The following is a 19,748-nucleotide window of genomic DNA, read 5'->3' on the forward strand; positions in this document are numbered from 1 at the left end:
AGGATAATTTCTGACTTCAGTATGCCGCTGAGGTGATGTCTACGGCAGGTGTCGGGACAGGGTTATGGAAATATTAATCTCGCGCTGTTTTCCAAAGTGAATTGCAAGGCCCCTCGTGACCTGTGAGTGTCGCTCCACTCAAAAGTTTTAGCCATGGTAAGTGAACGTGCTCCGACAGCTGGAAGTGACGTCTGTTTGTCCTTCTCATTCCTGGCCTTTAAATTTGTCAAACGTCGGTAGATTCTAGCTGGACAATCTGAACTGTATGCTAGCTGCTACTGAACATCAGATGGGTAGGTAGGCTGCTTGCTAGCAATTTTCGTGTATTGTACTGACACTATAGCTAGCTATGCTAACGTAACTTAGTTTAGCTAACATCGTTAGGATCATCAAATACTGTACCTATCTTCAGTACAGTACTAGTGCAAATTAGTAAGGCCAGAGGAACAACCATCTCTAGTACTAGTGGCTAACTGAACGTATTATGTATTACTAAGGTTAGTTACATTCTTTACTTAGGATCTGTTTTTAATATATAACTGTTAAAACTAGCTAAAACAATAAAGCCAACCGGACGGATATGCAGGCGAGCTACTGTTTAATTTATGCTATTAAATCGAACTGTGCAGGGCTTGCATTTTAATAGTCTAAACTGATCTTTAATGGATGTCTTTAATCCAGGAACTTCCAGTCTGAATTAACAGAAAGCCACTGTTCCTGCACTCATCTGAGATATGTCTGGTCATGCGTGTGCCCGCATCCTACACAGAACCACAAGATGCACACGGACACACTCTCCGCTGGTGGGTATCTTCTAAGAGAATAACATTTAAAATAGTACGATGAATATTTTCCGTAACTGAAGACAATATTTTTCCTCTTCCTGTAGTGTCACCATTATGGCCACTGCTTGCCATCCGCATCTTGGTGGCCTTTAGCCCAGACTATCTGCCTCTCCTCCAGGGCATGCTCCCATGTAGGACGCTTTGGCAGCCAAGGTTCTAGTCCCAGGTCCCTGGCTGGCTTTGACTTTCAAACTCAAAGGCTTCTCTCAACACGGCAGGATATGGATTTCCAGCACAACCGGGTCCAGATTAACAGCATTTTAAGAACCAATGAGCAGGTATCATATTTATGGGAAAAAAAAATCATTCTATATGCTGCTACATGAACCTCAGCATTTTTTAATCTGTGATGTAATTTACCCTCAACCAAGACCAAACAAAAACTGTTCAGAACTGGTAGCAGTATTTAAGTTCAGGTTTCAGTCACTGTTTATGGAGTCACATTTGACTGTGTTGCAGTCTGTGAGTGTCCCTGAGTTCGATGGGAGGGGTCTTAGCGCTGTGAGGAAGTTTGACAGCAACCAGCTGCCAGCCAACACGCCCAACGAGGACCGCCGCAGCACTGCCACCTGCCTACAGGTATGAGTCTCATCCTCAGATGGCTGAGCGGTTTGGGAATCTGGCTATTAATCAGAAGGTTGCCGGTTTGATTCCTGGCTGTGCAAAATGACGTTGTGTCCTTGGGCAAGGCACTTCACCCTACTTGCCTCGGGGGGGGGGGGGGGGGGGGGATGTCCCTGTACTTACTGTAAGTCGCTCTGGATAAGAGCGTCTGCTAAATGACAATGTAAATGTCCCCCAGCCCTCCTCCCCCTCATCCTGCCTCTCTCCATCCCATAAACACCCCTTTTGATGTCCCACATCCCCCTCCCCCTGAACTCAGTACATTGTTGAATCTGTGCCCCTCCCCCCCACACCTTCCCCAGACTAAAGGAATGCTGTTTGGAGTGTTTGACGGCCACGGGGGCTGGGCATGTGCCCAGGCGGTCAGCGAGCGGCTGCTGTACTACGTGGCTGTAGCCATGATGTCTCAGCGTGGCCTGGAGGAGCTGGAGCGGTGTGTGGAGCAGGGCCAGCCCCTGCCTCCCATCCTGCAGTGGTACAAACACCACAGCGACTACAACTACCGCGAGTCTGCCTCGCTCTACGTCGACCACCTCAGAGTCTTCTGGCAGGAGCTGCTGGACAGCGAGGAACACGGCGATGGCATGAGGTGTGTTGCTATCTTTCTCTCCCAAAAAAGTATGGTGTTGTGTAGTTCCATTATTGCTTCCCTTTTTTTTTTGGGGGGGGGGGGGCGGTTTGGAACATTTCAGTTGTTTTTCTTCCATGTAAAGTCTGCCCTTACCCCCCCCACCTTGTCCAGCCCCCCTGATGCCCTGGCCCATGCCTTCAAGCGCCTGGACACAGATATATCCCTGGAGGCCCAGGTCCCTTTATCCAGTGACCTCATGAGAAGCACAGCCATACAAGTACAGTACAGGCTACACATCGAAACCATGCTGAGACGTCGTTTCTTTTCGTCACACCATCCCATTCTGAAACCAATCTGTTCCGATCCATGTCTTCCTCCAGGTAGCGTTTGCTGGCTGCACTGCGTGTGTGGCTCACGTGGGGCCTGAGGGCATCCATGTGGCCAATGCGGGGGATTCCCGGGCAGTGCTGGGGGTGCAGGAGACGGACGGATCCTGGAGCGCACTGCCCCTATCTTTTGACCACAACTCCCAGAACCAGTCTGAGATGAAGCGGATCCGGGCTAAACACCCCCCCTCAGAAAGGGACACGGTTGTCATGGACGACAGACTGCTGGGAGTAAGTCACTGATGCGTAGGAACACTGGACCCTGATATGTTGATTTCAAACTTTTTGATCATGCACCTAACATGTCTGTTGAGCCATTCTTTATACATGAATGTTATTTCTGCTCCTCAGGTCCTGATGCCCCTCCGTGCTTTTGGTGATGTCAGGTTTAAGTGGAGCCGTGAGCTGCAGCAGAACGTTCTAGACAGCCTGGAGTCCGGAGTGGACCTGGACTCTCTCAACCTGTACCAGTACACCCCACCCAACTATCTTACCCCTCCTTACTTGGATGTTGCTCCTGAGCTGGTCTATCACAAGCTGCGGCCTCAGGACCGCTTTTTGATCCTGGGCTCTGACGGGCTGTGGGATGAAATGGGAAACGAGGAGGCGGTGCGCCTGGTCGGGGAACACCTGACTGGGATTCACCTACAGGTGAGGATTTGAAAGGGCCCGGAGCTGCCAAGTCAAGGTCTTAAATGAGGGAACTGTGTGTATTGAGTATGTACAGAAATGCATGTGTTCACATACTGTTTTGTGTCTCCTTTCCAGGCTCCAATGTCTGCCAGCGAGAGGCAGCTGAACCTGGGCCGGATGCATGAGCTGCTGCAGAGACGGCTCGCTCGTGCCGACCCCTCTCCAGATCCCAACGCTGCCACACACCTCATCAGGCATGCCTTGGGCACGGGGGAGTATGGAGAGCTGAGCCAGGAGAGGCTGGCCGCCATGTTGGCACTACCGGAGGACCTGGCCCGCATGTACAGGGATGACATCACAGCCACTGTGGTGTACCTGAACTCTGACCTGATCAAGACTCACCATAGTTAACAGCCACTGTGGTGTACCTGAACGCTGACCTGATCAAGACTCACCATAGTTGACAGGCAAACTCTCACTGTCTTACTGACAGATGTATTTTCTCTCTTGAGTCAAGCAGACTAGTGGTGTCACATCTACAAGCTGGATTTCATACACTGGACGCTTATTTAAAGAGGCTACCTCATTATGGAGATAATCTAAAACATTTCCATTAAAATAATTCAGGATATTTATTCTTGCCCATTGCGATCCTTTTAATTTGACACAGATCAGGATTCTGCAGTTCATGTTACTTTGCCGGACACTTCATGATTTTAAAGGTCAATTTTAATGGACGTGTTGCACAACCTCACTTTATTCTCATAGGTCAAATTGTATGTAGGAAATAATAAAAAATTATTTTTATGTTTCAGAACATTGCTTTTTCAAGAAATGGCTTTAGACAATCTACAGAAAGTGCGTTGGTTATTGTTTTTATAATGTATTATATTCTGCATCATAAATATACTTTTTAATTTATTCACTTTAGAGTTGAATGCAGATGAAGCCATCCATTGTTGTGTTTTCCTTGTAATTGACGCATCTGGCTATTGTTAGTGGTTTGTTGTGGAGGTTAATACTCAGTTGTGATTCAATAGAATGTGATTTTATCACTCATACAATTATTCCCTCCTTTGGCTATTTTATAAAATCCATTGATTTAAGACTAAACAATAAAGATTATTTTTATTTGTATATTGACATTGGTTATGTATCTGCTACTATCGCACGTACACAATCATTTTTCATAGATGGGCTGTTTTATTGAGTGGACAATACGATAGTCCTTGCATTATGCAATGTTTGGACATTGTTACTCTTGTATAGAGTCAGTGGAGCCTGTCCTACCTAACAGTGCATCAGCCATGGTAAACAACACTAAAGCTGAGTCCTACAGAAAGTGAACCGACCTCAAATTCACCCGGGACTGGAACCACAGCGTCTACAATACAGATTCCATCGGAAGATGGATGTGTGTCTTCACTGTTACACACACAGGCATCTTCAGGTCGGTCCCAGTGGAACTCAGTCCTGGTCCTCCAGGCCCTCCCCGTTATACATGAGGGCCAGCCTGCTGAAGGGTGGCCCCCAGTGGGCCAGCCTCTGGTAGTCCTGCTCCTCCTCTGAGCTGCAGGAGTTGAGAGAGCTGAGGGAGCCCTCCTCCGAGGCCGCGCCCCCTCCCTCGTAGTTAAACACCAGGAGACAGTCGTAGGGCAGGACCGTGGGGTCCCCGTCTGTGGCACGTAGGTTCTAAGGAGAACAGAAGAGGTTCTGTTACAAGGTCTTGGGAGAACAGTGAGAGGTGGTGCAATACTATGAATAATGGAATCGGCTTCAGAAAATAAAACGTTGGATGTTTACATCATCAATGAACTCTCCGATGTCATGCTGGTCGGCAGGTCTGGGCCGGTAGGTGGGAGCACAAGAGAGGGGCGGGACCACAGTGATCAACAAGGGCCGGTTAGAAAAACCACCGTGGAGCAGTCTGTGGTCATATTGCTTGTGGGGGGAAGAAATCAGAAAGGCAGCTGCAACATTACACTTGACCATGGCGGATTCTTCTCTCATCCCCCTTCGTCTGACCAGGTCATCACCCCCACTCCCTTACCCAGCACCCCACCTCTCACCCCCCTCTCACCTGGTCCTCCTCCCCTCCCCCCTCCTCATCGTAGCAGTAAATGTTGCCCCTGACAGGGTTGTCCTCCTCCTGCAGCAAGACTGCTTTCTCCCCTGAACCACTCTTCCTCAGGAAAAGCAACAGCAACAACAGCAACACTGAGACACAGACCGTCACACACAGTCACATACACACACACCAGCTAAATAGTTCAATATTAACACTAAGGATTTTCGATTGTAACTAGCCGACTGAAGTAGAGAGGAGGATACTTGTTATTGTAAGTAGGTTGTTTTTATCACTCACAAAGCAAAGCCAAGACACCTCCCAAGATCCACATGGCCTCACTCATGCCGAATTCGACCGACTTCTCAAAGCAAATGAGATCACTTCCTGTGCAATCACAAACCTACAGATACCACAAGTATCATTTTCCAACCAGTAAAGATTAGGATTTGACACAATTTGATTTTCCCGTCCCAAAGTAACAAATCTGGTGTGGGTTGAGAATGGTAGACCTGAGCTTGCAGCGAGATGTCCTGATAGAGACCAGCACTGTCACTAACACGTAGGTTCACCTCATGCTCCCCCATCCTCAGTCCAGTCCGCACACTCAGGAGGATGGCTGTCTCTACAACACACCACAATGACATTGAGGAAAAACAGGCAGTAAAATAATCAATAAACATCAGACACGGATCAGTTTAAAAGACAAAGCACAGCTAATCCTTTCAAAACCATCCCGGTCTTACTGGAGTCATTCATGTGGATGTCCCAGTGTTTCAGGGAGTCTCCCAGCAGCTGAGCTGTGAAGGGCTGGGAGAAGCCTGGTCCATCTGGGTCTCTGATAGGGAGCTCTAGGGGCTGTGACTGGCTGCTGCAGAACACCACGTGTCTCTGGTCGACCGTTGGGACGTTGTCGTTCACATCCTCCACTTCAATCACCAGAGTCCCTGTGCCAGTGGCTGGGGCCTCCGCTGGGGGGCAGATGGCTGAGCGGTTAGGGAGTTGGGCTATTAGTCAGAAGACGTTGTGTCCTTATGCACGGCACTTCACTCTACTTGCCTCAAGGGGAATGTCCCTGTACTTACTGTAAGTCGCTCTGGATAAGAGCGTGTGCTAAATCACTAAATGTAAATGTACATAAAAATACAGGGAGAGAGACAGGCAGTCAAGTGCAAGTGGATTGGAGACTTTTAACAGCTTAGATTGGGGTAAAACTGGTTTCTCAGGAATTAATCTATGACTGTACATTAAATTGTTAATTTGGAAAAACCTATCTCAGTTATTATACCATTGTCAATGGCCAGGATGAGGACAGTGTATTTGCCATCAATGATAAACGGAGATTCTCTGTCCAGGGAACTTCTGACCACCAGCAGTCCTGTGCTGTCATTGAGACTCAACCAGCCAGCATGGTCACTCTCCAACTGATACCTAGACACACGTACAGCAAACAACCCCTCACACATTTAATTAGATGATTCATATCAATACACTTTCCCCATGGACAATAACAATTTTTAGGTGGAGATTGTGTCCCTACGAGTTTGCCTACGTGACGGTTTGATTCATGTCGAGGTCTGGGTCTGAGGCTGTGTAGAGCACCAGGTCACTGTCCAGTGGCAGGTCCTCAGACACAGAGACGACCATCTCTGAAGGCCTGAAGACCGGGGCCTCGTTCCTGTCCTCCACCCTCACCGTGACCGTAGCTGTGGAGGTGGACACAGGCCTGGAGAACACCACCTCGTTCTCCACCACCACCAGCAGAGTGTACAGAGGACAAGCCTCATAGTCCAGCTCCTGCAGGACAGGTGGGAGTGAAGGAAAGGATCAATTGAACTTGAAGCGAATCTGTCTCAAGGCTTTTGATCCAGTTTGTTCTTAGTCCTGTGAGCACTGTGTCTTGTACATCCTAAGTAGCACCTTTGCTGTGGCGAGGATTCCCTGGTCCCCACTGGGCCCTGTGGAGATGCTGAAAAGGTGGTCACTGTCCCCTTGTATGATTCTGAATCTACTCCTCCAGCATGGGGTGTGGATCTGGTCCTCATCCCTTACCTCCATCTTGACCACTACCACCCCCATCTGGTTCTCTGAGATGGACCCAGTGTACTTGAACAGAGAGATAGAGACAAAGTCATGTATTGATCCCGGCGGCACAGAAACAGAGACTTCAGTAAAACGTGTCAGGTGACGTTGAGAGGAGGTAGATCTTTCTCATTCTTACAGTGTTCTGGGTAAACTTTGGTGCGTTGTCATTGCTGTCTTCCACGGCGATCAGAACCTGGCTGGTGCTCGTCAGACCTGCCCCTGCGTTGTCTGCTGCCTCTACCACCAGCTTGTACTGCTGCTGCCTCTGAGGATGTAGAGGTGGAGGAGTCACACACACACACACACGTCTGCTGCCTCTACCACCAGCTTGTACTGATGCTGCCTCTGAGGATGTACAGGTGGAGGAGTCACACACACACACATGCATGCTCACAAACACACAGATACAGGACCCCCTCACACACAAACACCCACACACACACACACACACACCTCTCTGTCCAATCCAGCGGCAGCCACCTGGATGCCTCCAGTGAAAGGGTTGATGAAGAACAGGTCACTGGGTGTGGGAGGATCCTGGCTGTGGATGCTGTAGCGGAGTTCAGAGCTGATCTGGCCAGGCTGGTCTTTGTCCGTGGCATTAACCTTCATAAACTCAGACCCTGAACACACAAGGTGTAACACTTGCAGAACATGAAAACCTACTTTACAAGCCATAAATTCAAAGCTAAAACTAGACAAGCAATCCTAAGCTGGCAGTAAAGAATGACTTGGGACTGTGTTTCATGCTGTGCTATGAGAGTTCATTTAAGGATACCTATCTGAGCGTCCTCAGTCACATGCCCCAGAAAGGGATTCTGGGTAAACTCTGGTTTATTATCATTCTGGTCCAGGACGTTGATGACGATCTCCATAGGATTCTCTACTATACCAAATCCCCGAGCCTCTGCCTGTGCTTCAATCTGAATAGGAAAACATACTTTTAACTTCAAATACAACTACTCACTTCCAAAGGAAGCAGGGACACTATAGGTGTGTAGCTTGAGATTGGTAAAGTATGTTTCAAGTGACAACTGATGCAGCCACTGATGTCACTTACAATATACTGAGCTTGTTGCTCTCTGTCAAGAGGTTCTGTCACAGACAACCAACCGGTGTTCCTTTCGATTATGAAACGTCCAATAGGAGGCAGGTCTGCCCCCGGGCCAGTGATTTTATAGTACATCTTCACATCGTCATTGTAACTGGAGCGTATCTGAAGGCACACACACACACGTACTGTACACACACGCTTAAAAGCTGAAACACATTCAAGTGCAAATGCTACTGGTGACACACACCTTGAACATTTGGTTGGGGAAGGGGCCCCTGCCATTCTCTGCTATGTTGATTGGCGGCATGACCCACGCCCTCTTTTTCCTTCTCTGAGCTGGGAGAGGTTGTCGGATCTTCAGCAAAGGCAGAGCTGAGGAGGATTCTCCCTGACGGTACTGTAGCATAGGAGACGATGGAGCGTGCCAGTAAACCACAGTATTTTATAGGGGTGAGTATAGCGGTAGGGTTCAGTGGGAGAAAACCTGACAGCTGATCTAGAATGTTGCAGGTTAAAATCTCCCTTCTGTGAGTCTGCTAAATGAAAACATGACATGACATCACGACATGGGATGTGTCGAAGATTCCCCTCACCTGGGCAGGATCCGGCATGGTGTGCACCTCTCCAGACTGGTTCCTATGACAACCCAGGGGATGTGGTTGCTCATACCCATCCAGGCCTGCTGGGATGGCCACCTGGAACAGTCCTGACACATGTACAGTACATGCATGCTCCCAGGACACTCACATACTCTCATTAAGAAGTTTGACCATTTACCTTTTTTACATACAAGTTACTATTGCAACAGTTACGTATTTTTCAACTTTCAAAATGTATATTACTGTAGCTCAATATGCCCTATGTTAATGGTTGACTACGCTGCTCTAATGGAAACATCTCCGCTCACCTGCAACAGGAGAAGGGTCAGACCGCACAGAGGACTTTGCAACATTTCACGTATTCCTTTAAATTAATTATCACTTACTTTATTATAACTTAATAAAGTGTTTGATAACGCTTCGTGTCTGATGATAGTCGATTAATGAAAGTCGTCATTTATATTGGCTCCTGTTGTGAGTTACGGTAAACTATGATGCCGTTTTGGTTGTGGTCTATGTCTACACTCATTCAGGGGAGGGGACTGTTTTGGGGTAAACCATTAACCACCATTCTTTTCAAATAAGAGATAAGGGCATGAGTCTGAGGGTGTAATATCATTTAGGATCAACAATACAGGTCAACATCAAGTATAGAGAAATTCCCCTTCAATGTGAAATATAATTTATGACATAAAATCTTTGCTTTTAACATATCCGTTATTTAAACAATGACCTCTTCAGGAAGGGTAAACTAGGGTGACGTTTTGGTTGTGTATACACTCCACTCATCCAGAGAAGGGGACCGTCTCTGGGTAAACCATTAACCACAATGCTTCAGGACTGAAAGAGGGGGACAGAGAATGTGAGTCTGAGATCGAGAGTGAAAGAGGGGGGAAAATGGACAGAGATTATATCAGCAAAAGAAGAAGAAATTAGAGAAAGAGAAACTAGCGTCCAGTGCATCTTGGACATGGATTAAGGACATGACAGACTTACAGCAAAATCTATATCGATGTATGTTTTACCCAACAAGACAGGAAAAACATTCAGGCTTTATGGACAAGATACAAAAACTTTAAAACCAAAAAAGCTTTTGAACCTTAACATTTTCTCTGGCAAAATTGGTCAGAAGGTTAAAAATAGAGAACTTTCCATTCCATTTCTAACATAGTTTATGACATTAAATGTTTACATCTTTTACATTACCCCAAATAATACAAACTCCAGCTTGAGAGAGGTAGTGTTCGGTCTAAACCTTTCTCCCTGACTAATCAGGTTCCCTACTACACACACATCACAACAGCTTGGAGGAGGGCCTTGTCAAGCAGTCTGAAAACAACGCCTGAGACGAACTTTGACCCTAAAGATCTTGGCCCGCGGGGACGGAAGAGGGAGACGCAGTGAAGAAGTGACGGCCAGTCTTCATGTGTTTATGTCCTATTCCCCTTGTCTGAAAGGGTTAGTAGGGTGATTGGAGATACTGCGGACATGGTGTAACACACTGGACAAGGTATTTAAAGTGAAACTAAGATTGAGACGTTATGAGTAATTGATTAAGTAAGGGGGCGAGTTTGGATAAAAGTGTGTGCGTGCGTGTCAGAGAGAGAGATCGAAAAGAGTAAAGGAGTTCCTGTTGACCTATACATGTTTGATTTATCCTAAAGGTGTTATTACATTTAAAAAATATCCTTGCTAGTCTGGTGTAGCTCAAAATGTATTGTTGTATTCCTTCTGCTCTCCTCTCAGATGACTCAGAACATGTTCCAGGAAGGGCTGTACCATGTGTTCTTTAAGGAGAGACCCCCGGCCCGCATGGGCCACCCTGTTACTGTGACAACCAACCAGGAGCCATTGAGGGATGTCCGGATTGGCCGCTGGTTTGGGACGGTTGTTAACACCCACCTACTGATAATTGGGGTTAGATCAAGAGCTGAGAGTTGTGATGTAGTCATGAATGTTGTGATGTAGTCATGAATCCGTGCTAATGTACATCCCAACACATACTGTACATACTCTAACTATCCACCTCCTTGTTACACTCTTCATCTATCAGGTGATGCAGGTCTTTGGTGCTCTGGCTACCATCCTCACCACGGTAACCTATGCCTGTGTTAGGTTCAGCTGCTCTGTTACCATGATGACACCGATCTGGTCGAGTCTGTTTGTAAGTGTATAATGTAGATGGTCTGGTTAGGGCTAGTTCTGTGACAATGACTGGTGTACTCTCGGCACACTTACTGTGGTGCTCAAGACAAACATACATATTGTAAGTTGCTTTGAATAAAAACAGTCTGCTTCACAAGTGAAATGCAAAAATGTCAAGGTAAAATCAAAGCTAGCCATATCCATATTTTTGGGGGTTCAAACCATAAACATGTGGCACTTGTGTTGTGATGTGTCTTTACAGTATGTGGCCACTGGGGGGCTGACAATCGAAGTGCAGAGAAAACCAAATAAACTCAAGGTGACTGGCCAACTTTCGGTTTCTATTTGAAAGAGTTCATTAGTGTCGTCCATAGAGGGCACTTTCTGTGATGTGTTTCATGTGTTGTGTACTTTAAGCTCACTTTGTTTAAACAGGTAACTACAATGATTGGCCTGAACATCTTGAGTCTTCTGATGGGGACCTGTACCCTACTGGCCTTCAGCCTTATTGTGATAAAGCCCAGAGCTCTGACAGATCAGCAGGTAACTACATTTTACATTTCGTCATTTAGCAGTCGCTCTGAACCAGAGCGACTTACAGTAAGTACAGGGACATTCTCCCTGAGGCAAGTAGGGTGAATTGCCCTGCCCAAGAACAGAACTTCATTTGGCACGGCCGGCAATCGAACCAACTACCTTCTGATTAATAACCGCTCAGCCATCTGACCCCCATCTGACCCCGTAACTAACTACTCACGGGTCACAATCTCAATCCAGCCGCAGACCACCTCCTTGTTCTGCATGGTCCAATCATGACCAGGATACATTCTACACCCATTCAGTCATTCATCATCACAGAGTAGTTTGCACACTGAGTGAGTGATGTCATCATCATGCCTGTCCGTCTGTCAGCGCACTGGTTCGAATGTGGCAAAAGGCAGCTCTATAGCCTTCACAGTGCAGTGCCTGGTGGCATCAGTGTACACTCTGTTCCTGTCCTGGAGAGGCCTGCGCCGCTACGGAGATCCCACCAGCCAGACTTACAGCCGCCTCTCTCAGGCAAGTAAGCACACATGGATCGACCACACATGAACTTCAGCACAGGCAAGTGAACAGGAGAGGGTGAAGCGTGTCAGTAAATATTTCAATATAACAAAATAAAATGTGTGAAAAAGAAAAGATATTCGCCCCACCTACATGTAGGTACGGATCCAGCAAAGTGTCCACTCCTACAAACATACAATCATGAAGTTACAAATGCTGACCACCATTGTTCACTAGACATTTTCACTAGACATAAACAGCCAACTGTTTTCACAGGAGTCAGAAGACCACACAGAATACTTGCTGGATTCAAGAGAGTACAACCTTTGATGACTACGTACTACATGCCTGGATGTGTGTGTGTGTGTGTGTGTTTGTTTCATTGATAACAAAGCATGCTGTAAAGGACACATTGCAAACAACTACAATCGTATTTCTGTTGTGTTGCTTGTGTGTTTTCATTGTCCACCTTCAAGTCTCTTTGGGCCTGCCTATAACTTCTCAACAAACCAGAAAACCTTGCTGTATATTCCGTAATGAATTAGTTGATTTTAGACAAGAGATAAGGAAATAAAAGCCATGCTTTCTGCATGTCTCACAACTGGACATAAAAAAAGAAGTGAACAAATACAATTAATCAAATTAAATATGGCAAAATGTTTAATGCGTGATTATTAAAACAAATTTTTCATTGTGGAATTTTGTCTGACCAAAATGTTGTACTTTAGTAACAGCGAGGTAATTTGTTGTAAAAAATATATGCACCTTCATGGACTGACTGGGCCACGTGACCGTTTTGACAGCCGCAGAGCAGTCTGTCACATGACTGGTAGTATTTTAGAACTTGTGTTGTGTTCAGCTGGCTACTGAACCAATGACCGAGTACAGCTACTCAATAGAAAACCTCTCAGAGGATACATTCATTCTCAACAGAAAGCCTCGTTTTACTCGGTGGAAATGTCTGATGTTAGATTAAGACGTAATGAAATATGTTACGTGACTTTACTTTTTTTCTTGAATGTACACACGGTGATAGGTGTGTGGCCAAAGCCACAAATTGTAGCCACATCGATGGAACAATATTCATTGAATCCAGGAAACTTCAAATTTCAGTATGCTAGTAATTCAGCCGCCCAGTTGGGATGTTCAGTGCTGGATGCCGCCTTCAAACGATATTACTCGTTAATTTTTCCAGATTACAATGCAGGTAGGCCTGCTGATCATTTCAATAAATCCTAATAACGTTATTTTACACAGACTGTTAGTATTGCGGAGCTACACAATGGTGACCTGTCGTTTTGTTCTCGGCATGGTGTTTGGCCTATAGGTACATCAATGGGCATTGTAGAGCATGCATGCATGGCATGTAAAGTCATTCAATCACCTGCTCCAGAAATCTTTTCTCAGTGAACTGCAACATGACTGCATGTTTGTAAATAACTGTCTCTTCTGTTTGGTATAGGGCCACGAGACAGACACCATCTTTTCGAAGCAAAACCATATCTCCTTTATATCCATGTAACCCAGGGAGGCTGTGAGAGCTACCCAAATCCAGAGTCCTCAGAAAGTTGTAAGTGTTGAAAAACACTTTTCATTATTGGCCTACTTTTCAGCTTGTTGATTTGGGCCATTTCCTCTGCAATGACTGACATTACAGCCTTTACATTGGATCTGCATCTGGACCCTTCAGAGAGTTTACGACAGCAACCAAGTAAAAATAACATTCTGGACACTCCACTGACTGCACTTGTAAATTACACTAAAAAGTTGTAACCTTTACCTTTAGTCTGTAAGCTTTATGAACTCACTTCTTCAGAATGTGATTAGTTTACTTATTGAAACCTTCAGGCAGGTTATCATCTTTGAGTCTTACTGTACTTGGTCTCCTGTCCCAGATAAGCTGAATGTTTCTACAAACCAAGCAGAACTGAGGACAGAAACTGTGTGGGGGGCCCTGAGAGGTATTGTTTTTTAAATATGTTTACTGATACATCTGTCATGACTATATAATACAATTTGTGACCATAATGCTGTTTTTGATTGACGCAGGGCTGGAAACCTTCAGCCAGCTGGTGTATCAGGATGACTTGGGTACAGTAAGTAATGCAGAATCATATTTTGGTAAATAGGTTTGGTTTGTTTGGAAATGTACAAATAAAGGTTTTTTGTTTCTTTTTAATTTATTTAGTACTTTGTGAACAAGACTGAAATAGAGGATTTCCCCAGGTTTCAGTTCCGTGGGATACTGTTGGACACATCTCGTCACTATTTACCAGTAGAGGCCATCTTAAAGACACTGGTTCGTACTTCTGAAGACCACTATCAGACTGACTCATTGTGATTAGGGAGACTTACACTAATGGTCTGTTAATGTTGTCTTTGTTTAGGATGCCATGTCCTACAGTAAGTTCAATGTGTTTCACTGGCACATTGTTGATGACCCTTCCTTCCCGTACCAGAGTCGTACCTTTTCTGACCTTAGCAACAAGGTTAGTTTACCTACCTTTAGTTTACCTAACCCTTCCACCTAGGTTAGAATAGGTTATAGGGTTGTAATGGGTTTTATGTGCATTTAGGGTTAGTATAGTGTACTATTTATTGCTATCTGTATATTTAGGAAGTTTCATTTATTTAAGCTCAGCATAGATGTAAATTATGTTCTGTGTACTTATATGTTATGTTATGCCAGGTGCTTGCGTTGTCTTGTCTTAAGAATTTCAGCGCCCAGTCTGACCTTGTGTTGTTCTGTGTACCTGACAAATAAAAGACTTGAACTTGAACTACCTTGTAATAATTGTGGGCTTCAAAAACCTGTATCAAGTGTTGTTAAATAACTAGTGTTTCACACCACCCTTCCCATTCCTAATCATCCACAGGGAAATGTCTGTAGTCAGTGTCTATCAGTAAGGTGTACTGGTAGTCATGAACTGTTTAAACAGATTTTCATAATTTTGGTTTAGGGGGCTTTCCACCCAATGACTCATGTGTACACACAGACGGATGTGAGGAGGGTGATCTCACACGCCAGACTACGGGGAATCAGAGTCTTGCCTGAGTTTGACTCACCAGGCCACACCCAGTCCTGGGGTAAAGGTAAAGTACAACCTACAGTACAGTAAAATATCATATCTTTGATTAAATGTAATTACATGTAAATAAAAACTCCTCTTAAATCATGCATCTCAACAAAATAAAATGCTACATCTTGTGAAAATGTAGTGCTTATAATGACTTGAATGTGACCTTTTCTGTTATTTCACCCACCACCCCTTGACCTCCCCCAGGTCAGCCTGGTCTCCTGACCCCCTGCTACAGGGGGATTACTCCTTCTGGAACATTCGGTCCAGTCAACCCAGCAACAGGCTCCACCTATAAGTTCATGACACGTTTGTTTAAGGAAGTGGCCTCTGTCTTTCCTGATTCTTACATTCACCTAGGAGGGGATGAGGTTGACTTCACCTGCTGGTAGGTTACGGTTTACTGTAGCATGATGTGTTTTGTATTACATTAGGTCTTCATGTTGGGCTGTTATTCGAAAATGTTTCCTATAGGAAATCCAACCCTGACGTCAGGCAGTTCATGCAGAAAATGGGTTTTGGAAATTATTTCACCAAACTAGAGTCCTTCTATATGGAGAAGTAAGTCACGGAGAACTATCTGAAAAACCTTTGGAATGTTTTCTAAATATAATGCTTTATAAACAGTAGTATTTCATCGTTAGCCTAAATTGTTGAAAGGATGGGGTTGGACTACTGGCTTTTGGTTGGTTTTCCATGTCAAAACAGATTAAACATGTCATTTATTATCTACTGTCAAATAATGAGAAAAGGTTAGTAATAAAAGTAATGTGAAAATATTTCGGACGGATAACAAAACATCCATCCATGATCTCTCTCTAAAATGTAGAAAGACATCCCTTATATGTGCCCTTATATGTGTGTATGACATTGTTTTACGTCTTGTGTTTCTAGCATCGTGAACATCACTTCAATGCTCAACAGGACAGCAATTGTTTGGCAAGATGTATTTGACCATCATGAAAGAGTAAGTATAAAGCCTAGTCCGACAAAAAAGCAATTCACGACCTGTGCTTTCTACATAGGATGTTCCCCAAACCAGCTAGTTCTTATGACACAATTACATTTGGACCCCCTTGTATATTGTGACTGACAGCTGTAGTTATGTTTTATTTTGCATATTTGTGTCTTCTGACGGGTTGTTTTCCAGTGCAGCTCCCAGGCAGTGGTGGAGGTGTGGAAGGGGGGGTGTTACCTGTGTGATTTACGCAGGGTGACTAAAGCCGGACTGAGAGTGATCTTAGCCACTCCCTGGTATCTGGACCAACCAGGACCCACTCATGACTGGGCACGCTACTACACTGTGTGGCCTCTAGCCTTCAAGGGTCAGAACCTGGGTGCTCTGGAAATGTTGCAGTTTGAAGAAAAAAAAAATGTTTGCTGTGTTTTTGATATTCATGTTTCAGCTGAATCCAAAGGGTTACTGAAGTCTTAGTTTGTCTTCTTAACACCCAGGGGTCTGTAACATTCCCAGAGATACAATCTCTTAACCACTAGGTGGCACAACACACTAGTCACAAATGCAATTCCAAATTTTAATGGGCCACCACATCCTTTCATTTTACTGTCCAAAATAGATTTTAAATACAGAGTCACGCTGTGAAATTGTACCACCAGTGTAAACATTGCGGTAAGAAGCCAAGTGACTTCGAAACATGACAGCAGAGCAACACGCCCCCCAAAACACCCTTCCTGAGCTTTCCAACCAGTTGGAGCAGTGCAGAGGTGGACGCCATTTTATTTGTTACCCTGCTCAGATCCCTAAGGACACAGTTCTGCACATCTGGAAGGGCACCCCTGCCCAGTACCGGGAGGAGCTGAGCAGGATCACCAAGACTGGGCACGGGGTCCTGCTGGCTGCCCCCTGGTACCTTAACCACATCAGCTACGGCCAGGACTGGCACAGTGCCTACACCGTGCAGCCACTGAACTTCTCTGGTGTGTGTGCAGGGCCATGTTAACACTGACATATGTACTAGCTTTTTGCACAATATGCTGAAGCATGGCTTTTGTTTTGGAAACCCATCCCCCCCTGTAATACAGATCTTTAGGAATGGTATTGTATGAGTCACATGGATGTGCTGTGCTGTGCTATGCTGTGTTGTTTGCAGTCTGAGTGCTGGTTCTAGTGTGTTCTTCCCCCGCTCTCATCATGAGATTGTGTTTACTTCCCTCTCACAGGGACTGAAGAGCAGAAGAAGCTTGTGATTGGTGGAGAGGTCTGCATGTGGGGGGAATACGTAGACGCAACCAACCTCTCTCCACGCCTGTGGTAATGAAGAGTTAAGAAAATAAATAGAAATCCCTTACATTTCAGGCATTCATTCCCATTAATGTTTTTGTTGTGTGTTTGTGTTGCGCAGGCCCAGGGCCAGTGCTGCAGCAGAGAGACTGTGGAGTGATGAGAAGCAGACCTCCAGTGTCACCCTGGCCTTCCCTCGTCTGAAGGAGTTCCGCTGCATGCTGTTACGGTAAGGCTGCTTGAGTTGCGGTTCATACGGCTGCGCAATGTTTTGATTGTGACCATTGCTAACGTCGAGCTGACATAAATTGTTTGTCACCTGTTATCTTTGTCCCCCGTCTAATGTCTCCCAAGGCTTCTACCCCTGCTTTACGCTTTCAATATTTCTCTCTTTTGAGGCGCGGTGTCCAGGCCGAGCCTTTGTTTGTTGGCCACTGCAGGCATGAGTACCAGGGTGTGTGATGAACAGAGCAGCTGGAACAGGAGTGTTCACTGAAAAGTCTCAGGGATCCAGTTGGAGCAAGGCTTCTACTGTCTGTATATCCTCATTGTTTTATTAAGTAATGCTTTCTCATTTTACATTGTGATGATTTAGATGCTGCGAATTGCGAGTCATGTACAGTATCATGTAGACAAAAAAAGGTTGGAAACAAGCTTTGTCTACAATTATGCCTTGGATTATTTTCAGCCTCTATTTAACATCATAAGATAAACAATATTATTTATATGAATTTACTTCTATTTGAGTTTTCATTGACCTACACTCACTGGTATGTACATAAGTCGACTGCATTATTGAACAATAAAGACCAACCCATGTTGTAATAACGTCAGTATGAATTATTTTCACCTCACCATCTCTATGGAGATGTATCATCCACAACGAGCTGCCAAGTACTTGGTCAGCAGTAACATGGTATTATTGCTAAGTCGTTCTAATTTTTAATTGACTTGTTGAATTGAGCCGGCCAGTCTTTGATATAGACTGAGACAATTGATTTTCTCATTGTGTGGATTATCCTAGGGGCAGCAGATGGCAGGGTTGTGGTAATCTCTGGTGGTCGTAGTGCTGACGCCTCAATTTAGAATGCTGGCTCCCCCTCAGCTTTTCTGACCAAGTGGTCACTGAGTAACCAGAGGAAACCCCCATAGTATCATGGCAGCTACAGTACAGCATGGCATCATTTAGAAGTAGAGCAGTGAAAAGGCCACAGGCACGAACAGGAGGAATACACTTAGGGTTTATAATTGACTACTTCAACTGAAAATGCAGTGACATTGCAGTGTACCTGCATGTATGCCATAAAGTGTCAACGTGAATCTACTTTATTCTGTATCAGGTTCAGACAAGCCCCACAGCCTCTTAAAAAATTAATCTCACTCTTTGACAATAGCTGACATTCAAAGAGATTATGCATAAAGCTGCTTAAGTGTATGGAGTTGTGAACTTGTGCCTTCAAGGGCATTTACCCAAGGACAAGCAAGGGAGTTTGTCAAAAGGTTCCAGTACATGCATGTATTCTGCAAGATATCAGTCTTCGTAAATATTCCCATAGACATTTGGTGATGGTTTAATGTAATTGTACTATTGTAGGTAATGTTTTTAATTATCTATATTTTGAGTTGTATTAATAGTTTGTACAATACTGTATGTGGAAAGAACATAAAGTCATCATAATCAAAAAAACATACTGTAGATCGTAGGACATGCCAGAGATTATTGGTTGTATTTTATCTTGAGCATGACGTGTTGATTTGTTTAACCCCTTTACTCATCGGACAATCTCTGGGAGAAACACAATTATATACAGGTAGAATATATATATTATACAAACATCTAATCTCTCTCTATGTATATATTTGTTATTCTAAGATATGTTTTTAACCTTTTTGGACAGAGAAAGTAACAGAATACACAGTAAATGTAGGGGAGAGAGAGAGTGGAAGACATGCAGAAGTGGACCGAACTGGAATCACTGTGGTATAGGCCTCAACCGATCTGTGCTTCACCTGGCAAGCCAACAGGGCATCCATGCAGCTACAGTATTGTTGACTGTCTGCAGTCTAAGCTCTGGTCTGGGGACACGATTGATTAGCTTTACCCTGACGCGCAGGTAAGAAGCTAATCCACACCGTTCTTGTACCTGGCTCAGGTTTTAACACCTGGGTTATGTAACAGTGAAATGGACACTATGTGCGAAATAAATCTCCAGATCTGACAAAAGGTGTTTGGATTAATAGTCATGAACAATTACAGTAACACACACACACACATACAACATCTAAGATTCCTTGCTTGAAAATGTAACTGACTATCCTAATACAGTGTGGATGAAAATGGTGATGTCTCCCAAGTTTCAAGCAACCACAGACGACGA

At 44.8% G+C, this 19,748-nt stretch overlaps 3 protein-coding genes across 8 annotated transcripts; 2 read left to right on the top strand and 1 right to left on the bottom strand.

Annotated features, from left to right (window-relative positions):
* Window positions 1-177: 177 nt before the first annotated feature.
* On the top strand, window positions 178-3,873 carry pdp2 (putative pyruvate dehydrogenase phosphatase isoenzyme 2). The gene is made up of 9 exons (XM_047033689.1): window positions 178-293; window positions 682-803; window positions 890-1,123; window positions 1,305-1,424; window positions 1,772-2,058; window positions 2,212-2,317; window positions 2,421-2,657; window positions 2,778-3,077; window positions 3,195-3,873. The coding sequence occupies exons 2-9, from the start codon at window positions 735-737 to the stop codon at window positions 3,468-3,470; spliced, it is 1,629 nt and encodes a 542-aa protein (XP_046889645.1). The 5' UTR covers window positions 178-293; window positions 682-734; the 3' UTR covers window positions 3,471-3,873.
* A 653-nt stretch (window positions 3,874-4,526) lies between these two features.
* On the bottom strand, window positions 4,527-8,874 carry si:dkey-30c15.12 (uncharacterized protein LOC793186 homolog). The gene is made up of 15 exons (XM_047033532.1): window positions 8,857-8,874; window positions 8,511-8,660; window positions 8,270-8,425; window positions 7,988-8,132; window positions 7,663-7,832; window positions 7,346-7,474; window positions 7,045-7,230; window positions 6,677-6,921; window positions 6,413-6,555; window positions 5,871-6,095; window positions 5,637-5,749; window positions 5,425-5,527; window positions 5,140-5,276; window positions 4,863-5,000; window positions 4,527-4,751 (listed from the first exon to the last, which is right to left on the bottom strand). Exons 1-15 carry the CDS (start codon window positions 8,872-8,874, stop codon window positions 4,527-4,529), a joined length of 2,283 nt encoding a protein of 760 aa, XP_046889488.1.
* A 3,513-nt stretch (window positions 8,875-12,387) lies between these two features.
* On the top strand, window positions 12,388-18,195 carry hexa (hexosaminidase A (alpha polypeptide)). Of its 6 annotated transcripts, XR_006957085.1 has the most exons (15): window positions 12,389-13,258; window positions 13,514-13,621; window positions 13,947-14,012; window positions 14,101-14,147; window positions 14,240-14,350; window positions 14,439-14,540; window positions 15,012-15,144; window positions 15,336-15,516; window positions 15,603-15,689; window positions 16,023-16,095; window positions 16,279-16,453; window positions 16,886-17,066; window positions 17,310-17,400; window positions 17,492-17,599; window positions 17,769-17,860. XR_006957085.1 is itself a non-coding variant. In XM_047034746.1 (14 exons), the coding sequence occupies exons 1-14, from the start codon at window positions 13,009-13,011 to the stop codon at window positions 17,864-17,866; spliced, it is 1,623 nt and encodes a 540-aa protein (XP_046890702.1). In that variant the 5' UTR covers window positions 12,393-13,008; the 3' UTR covers window positions 17,867-18,195. The 6 variants fall into 6 exon arrangements, 5 of the variants coding, with proteins under 5 accessions (XP_046890706.1, XP_046890705.1, XP_046890704.1 ...); XM_047034746.1 differs by lacking the exon at window positions 16,279-16,453 and having other exon boundaries at window positions 12,393-13,258; window positions 17,782-18,195; XM_047034747.1 differs by lacking the exon at window positions 16,279-16,453 and having other exon boundaries at window positions 12,396-13,258; window positions 17,769-18,195.
* Window positions 18,196-19,748: the final 1,553 nt, after the last annotated feature.

This window comes from Hypomesus transpacificus, chromosome 14, assembly GCF_021917145.1.
Source record: "Hypomesus transpacificus isolate Combined female chromosome 14, fHypTra1, whole genome shotgun sequence".
Classification (NCBI taxonomy): Eukaryota; Metazoa; Chordata; class Actinopteri; order Osmeriformes; family Osmeridae; genus Hypomesus; species Hypomesus transpacificus.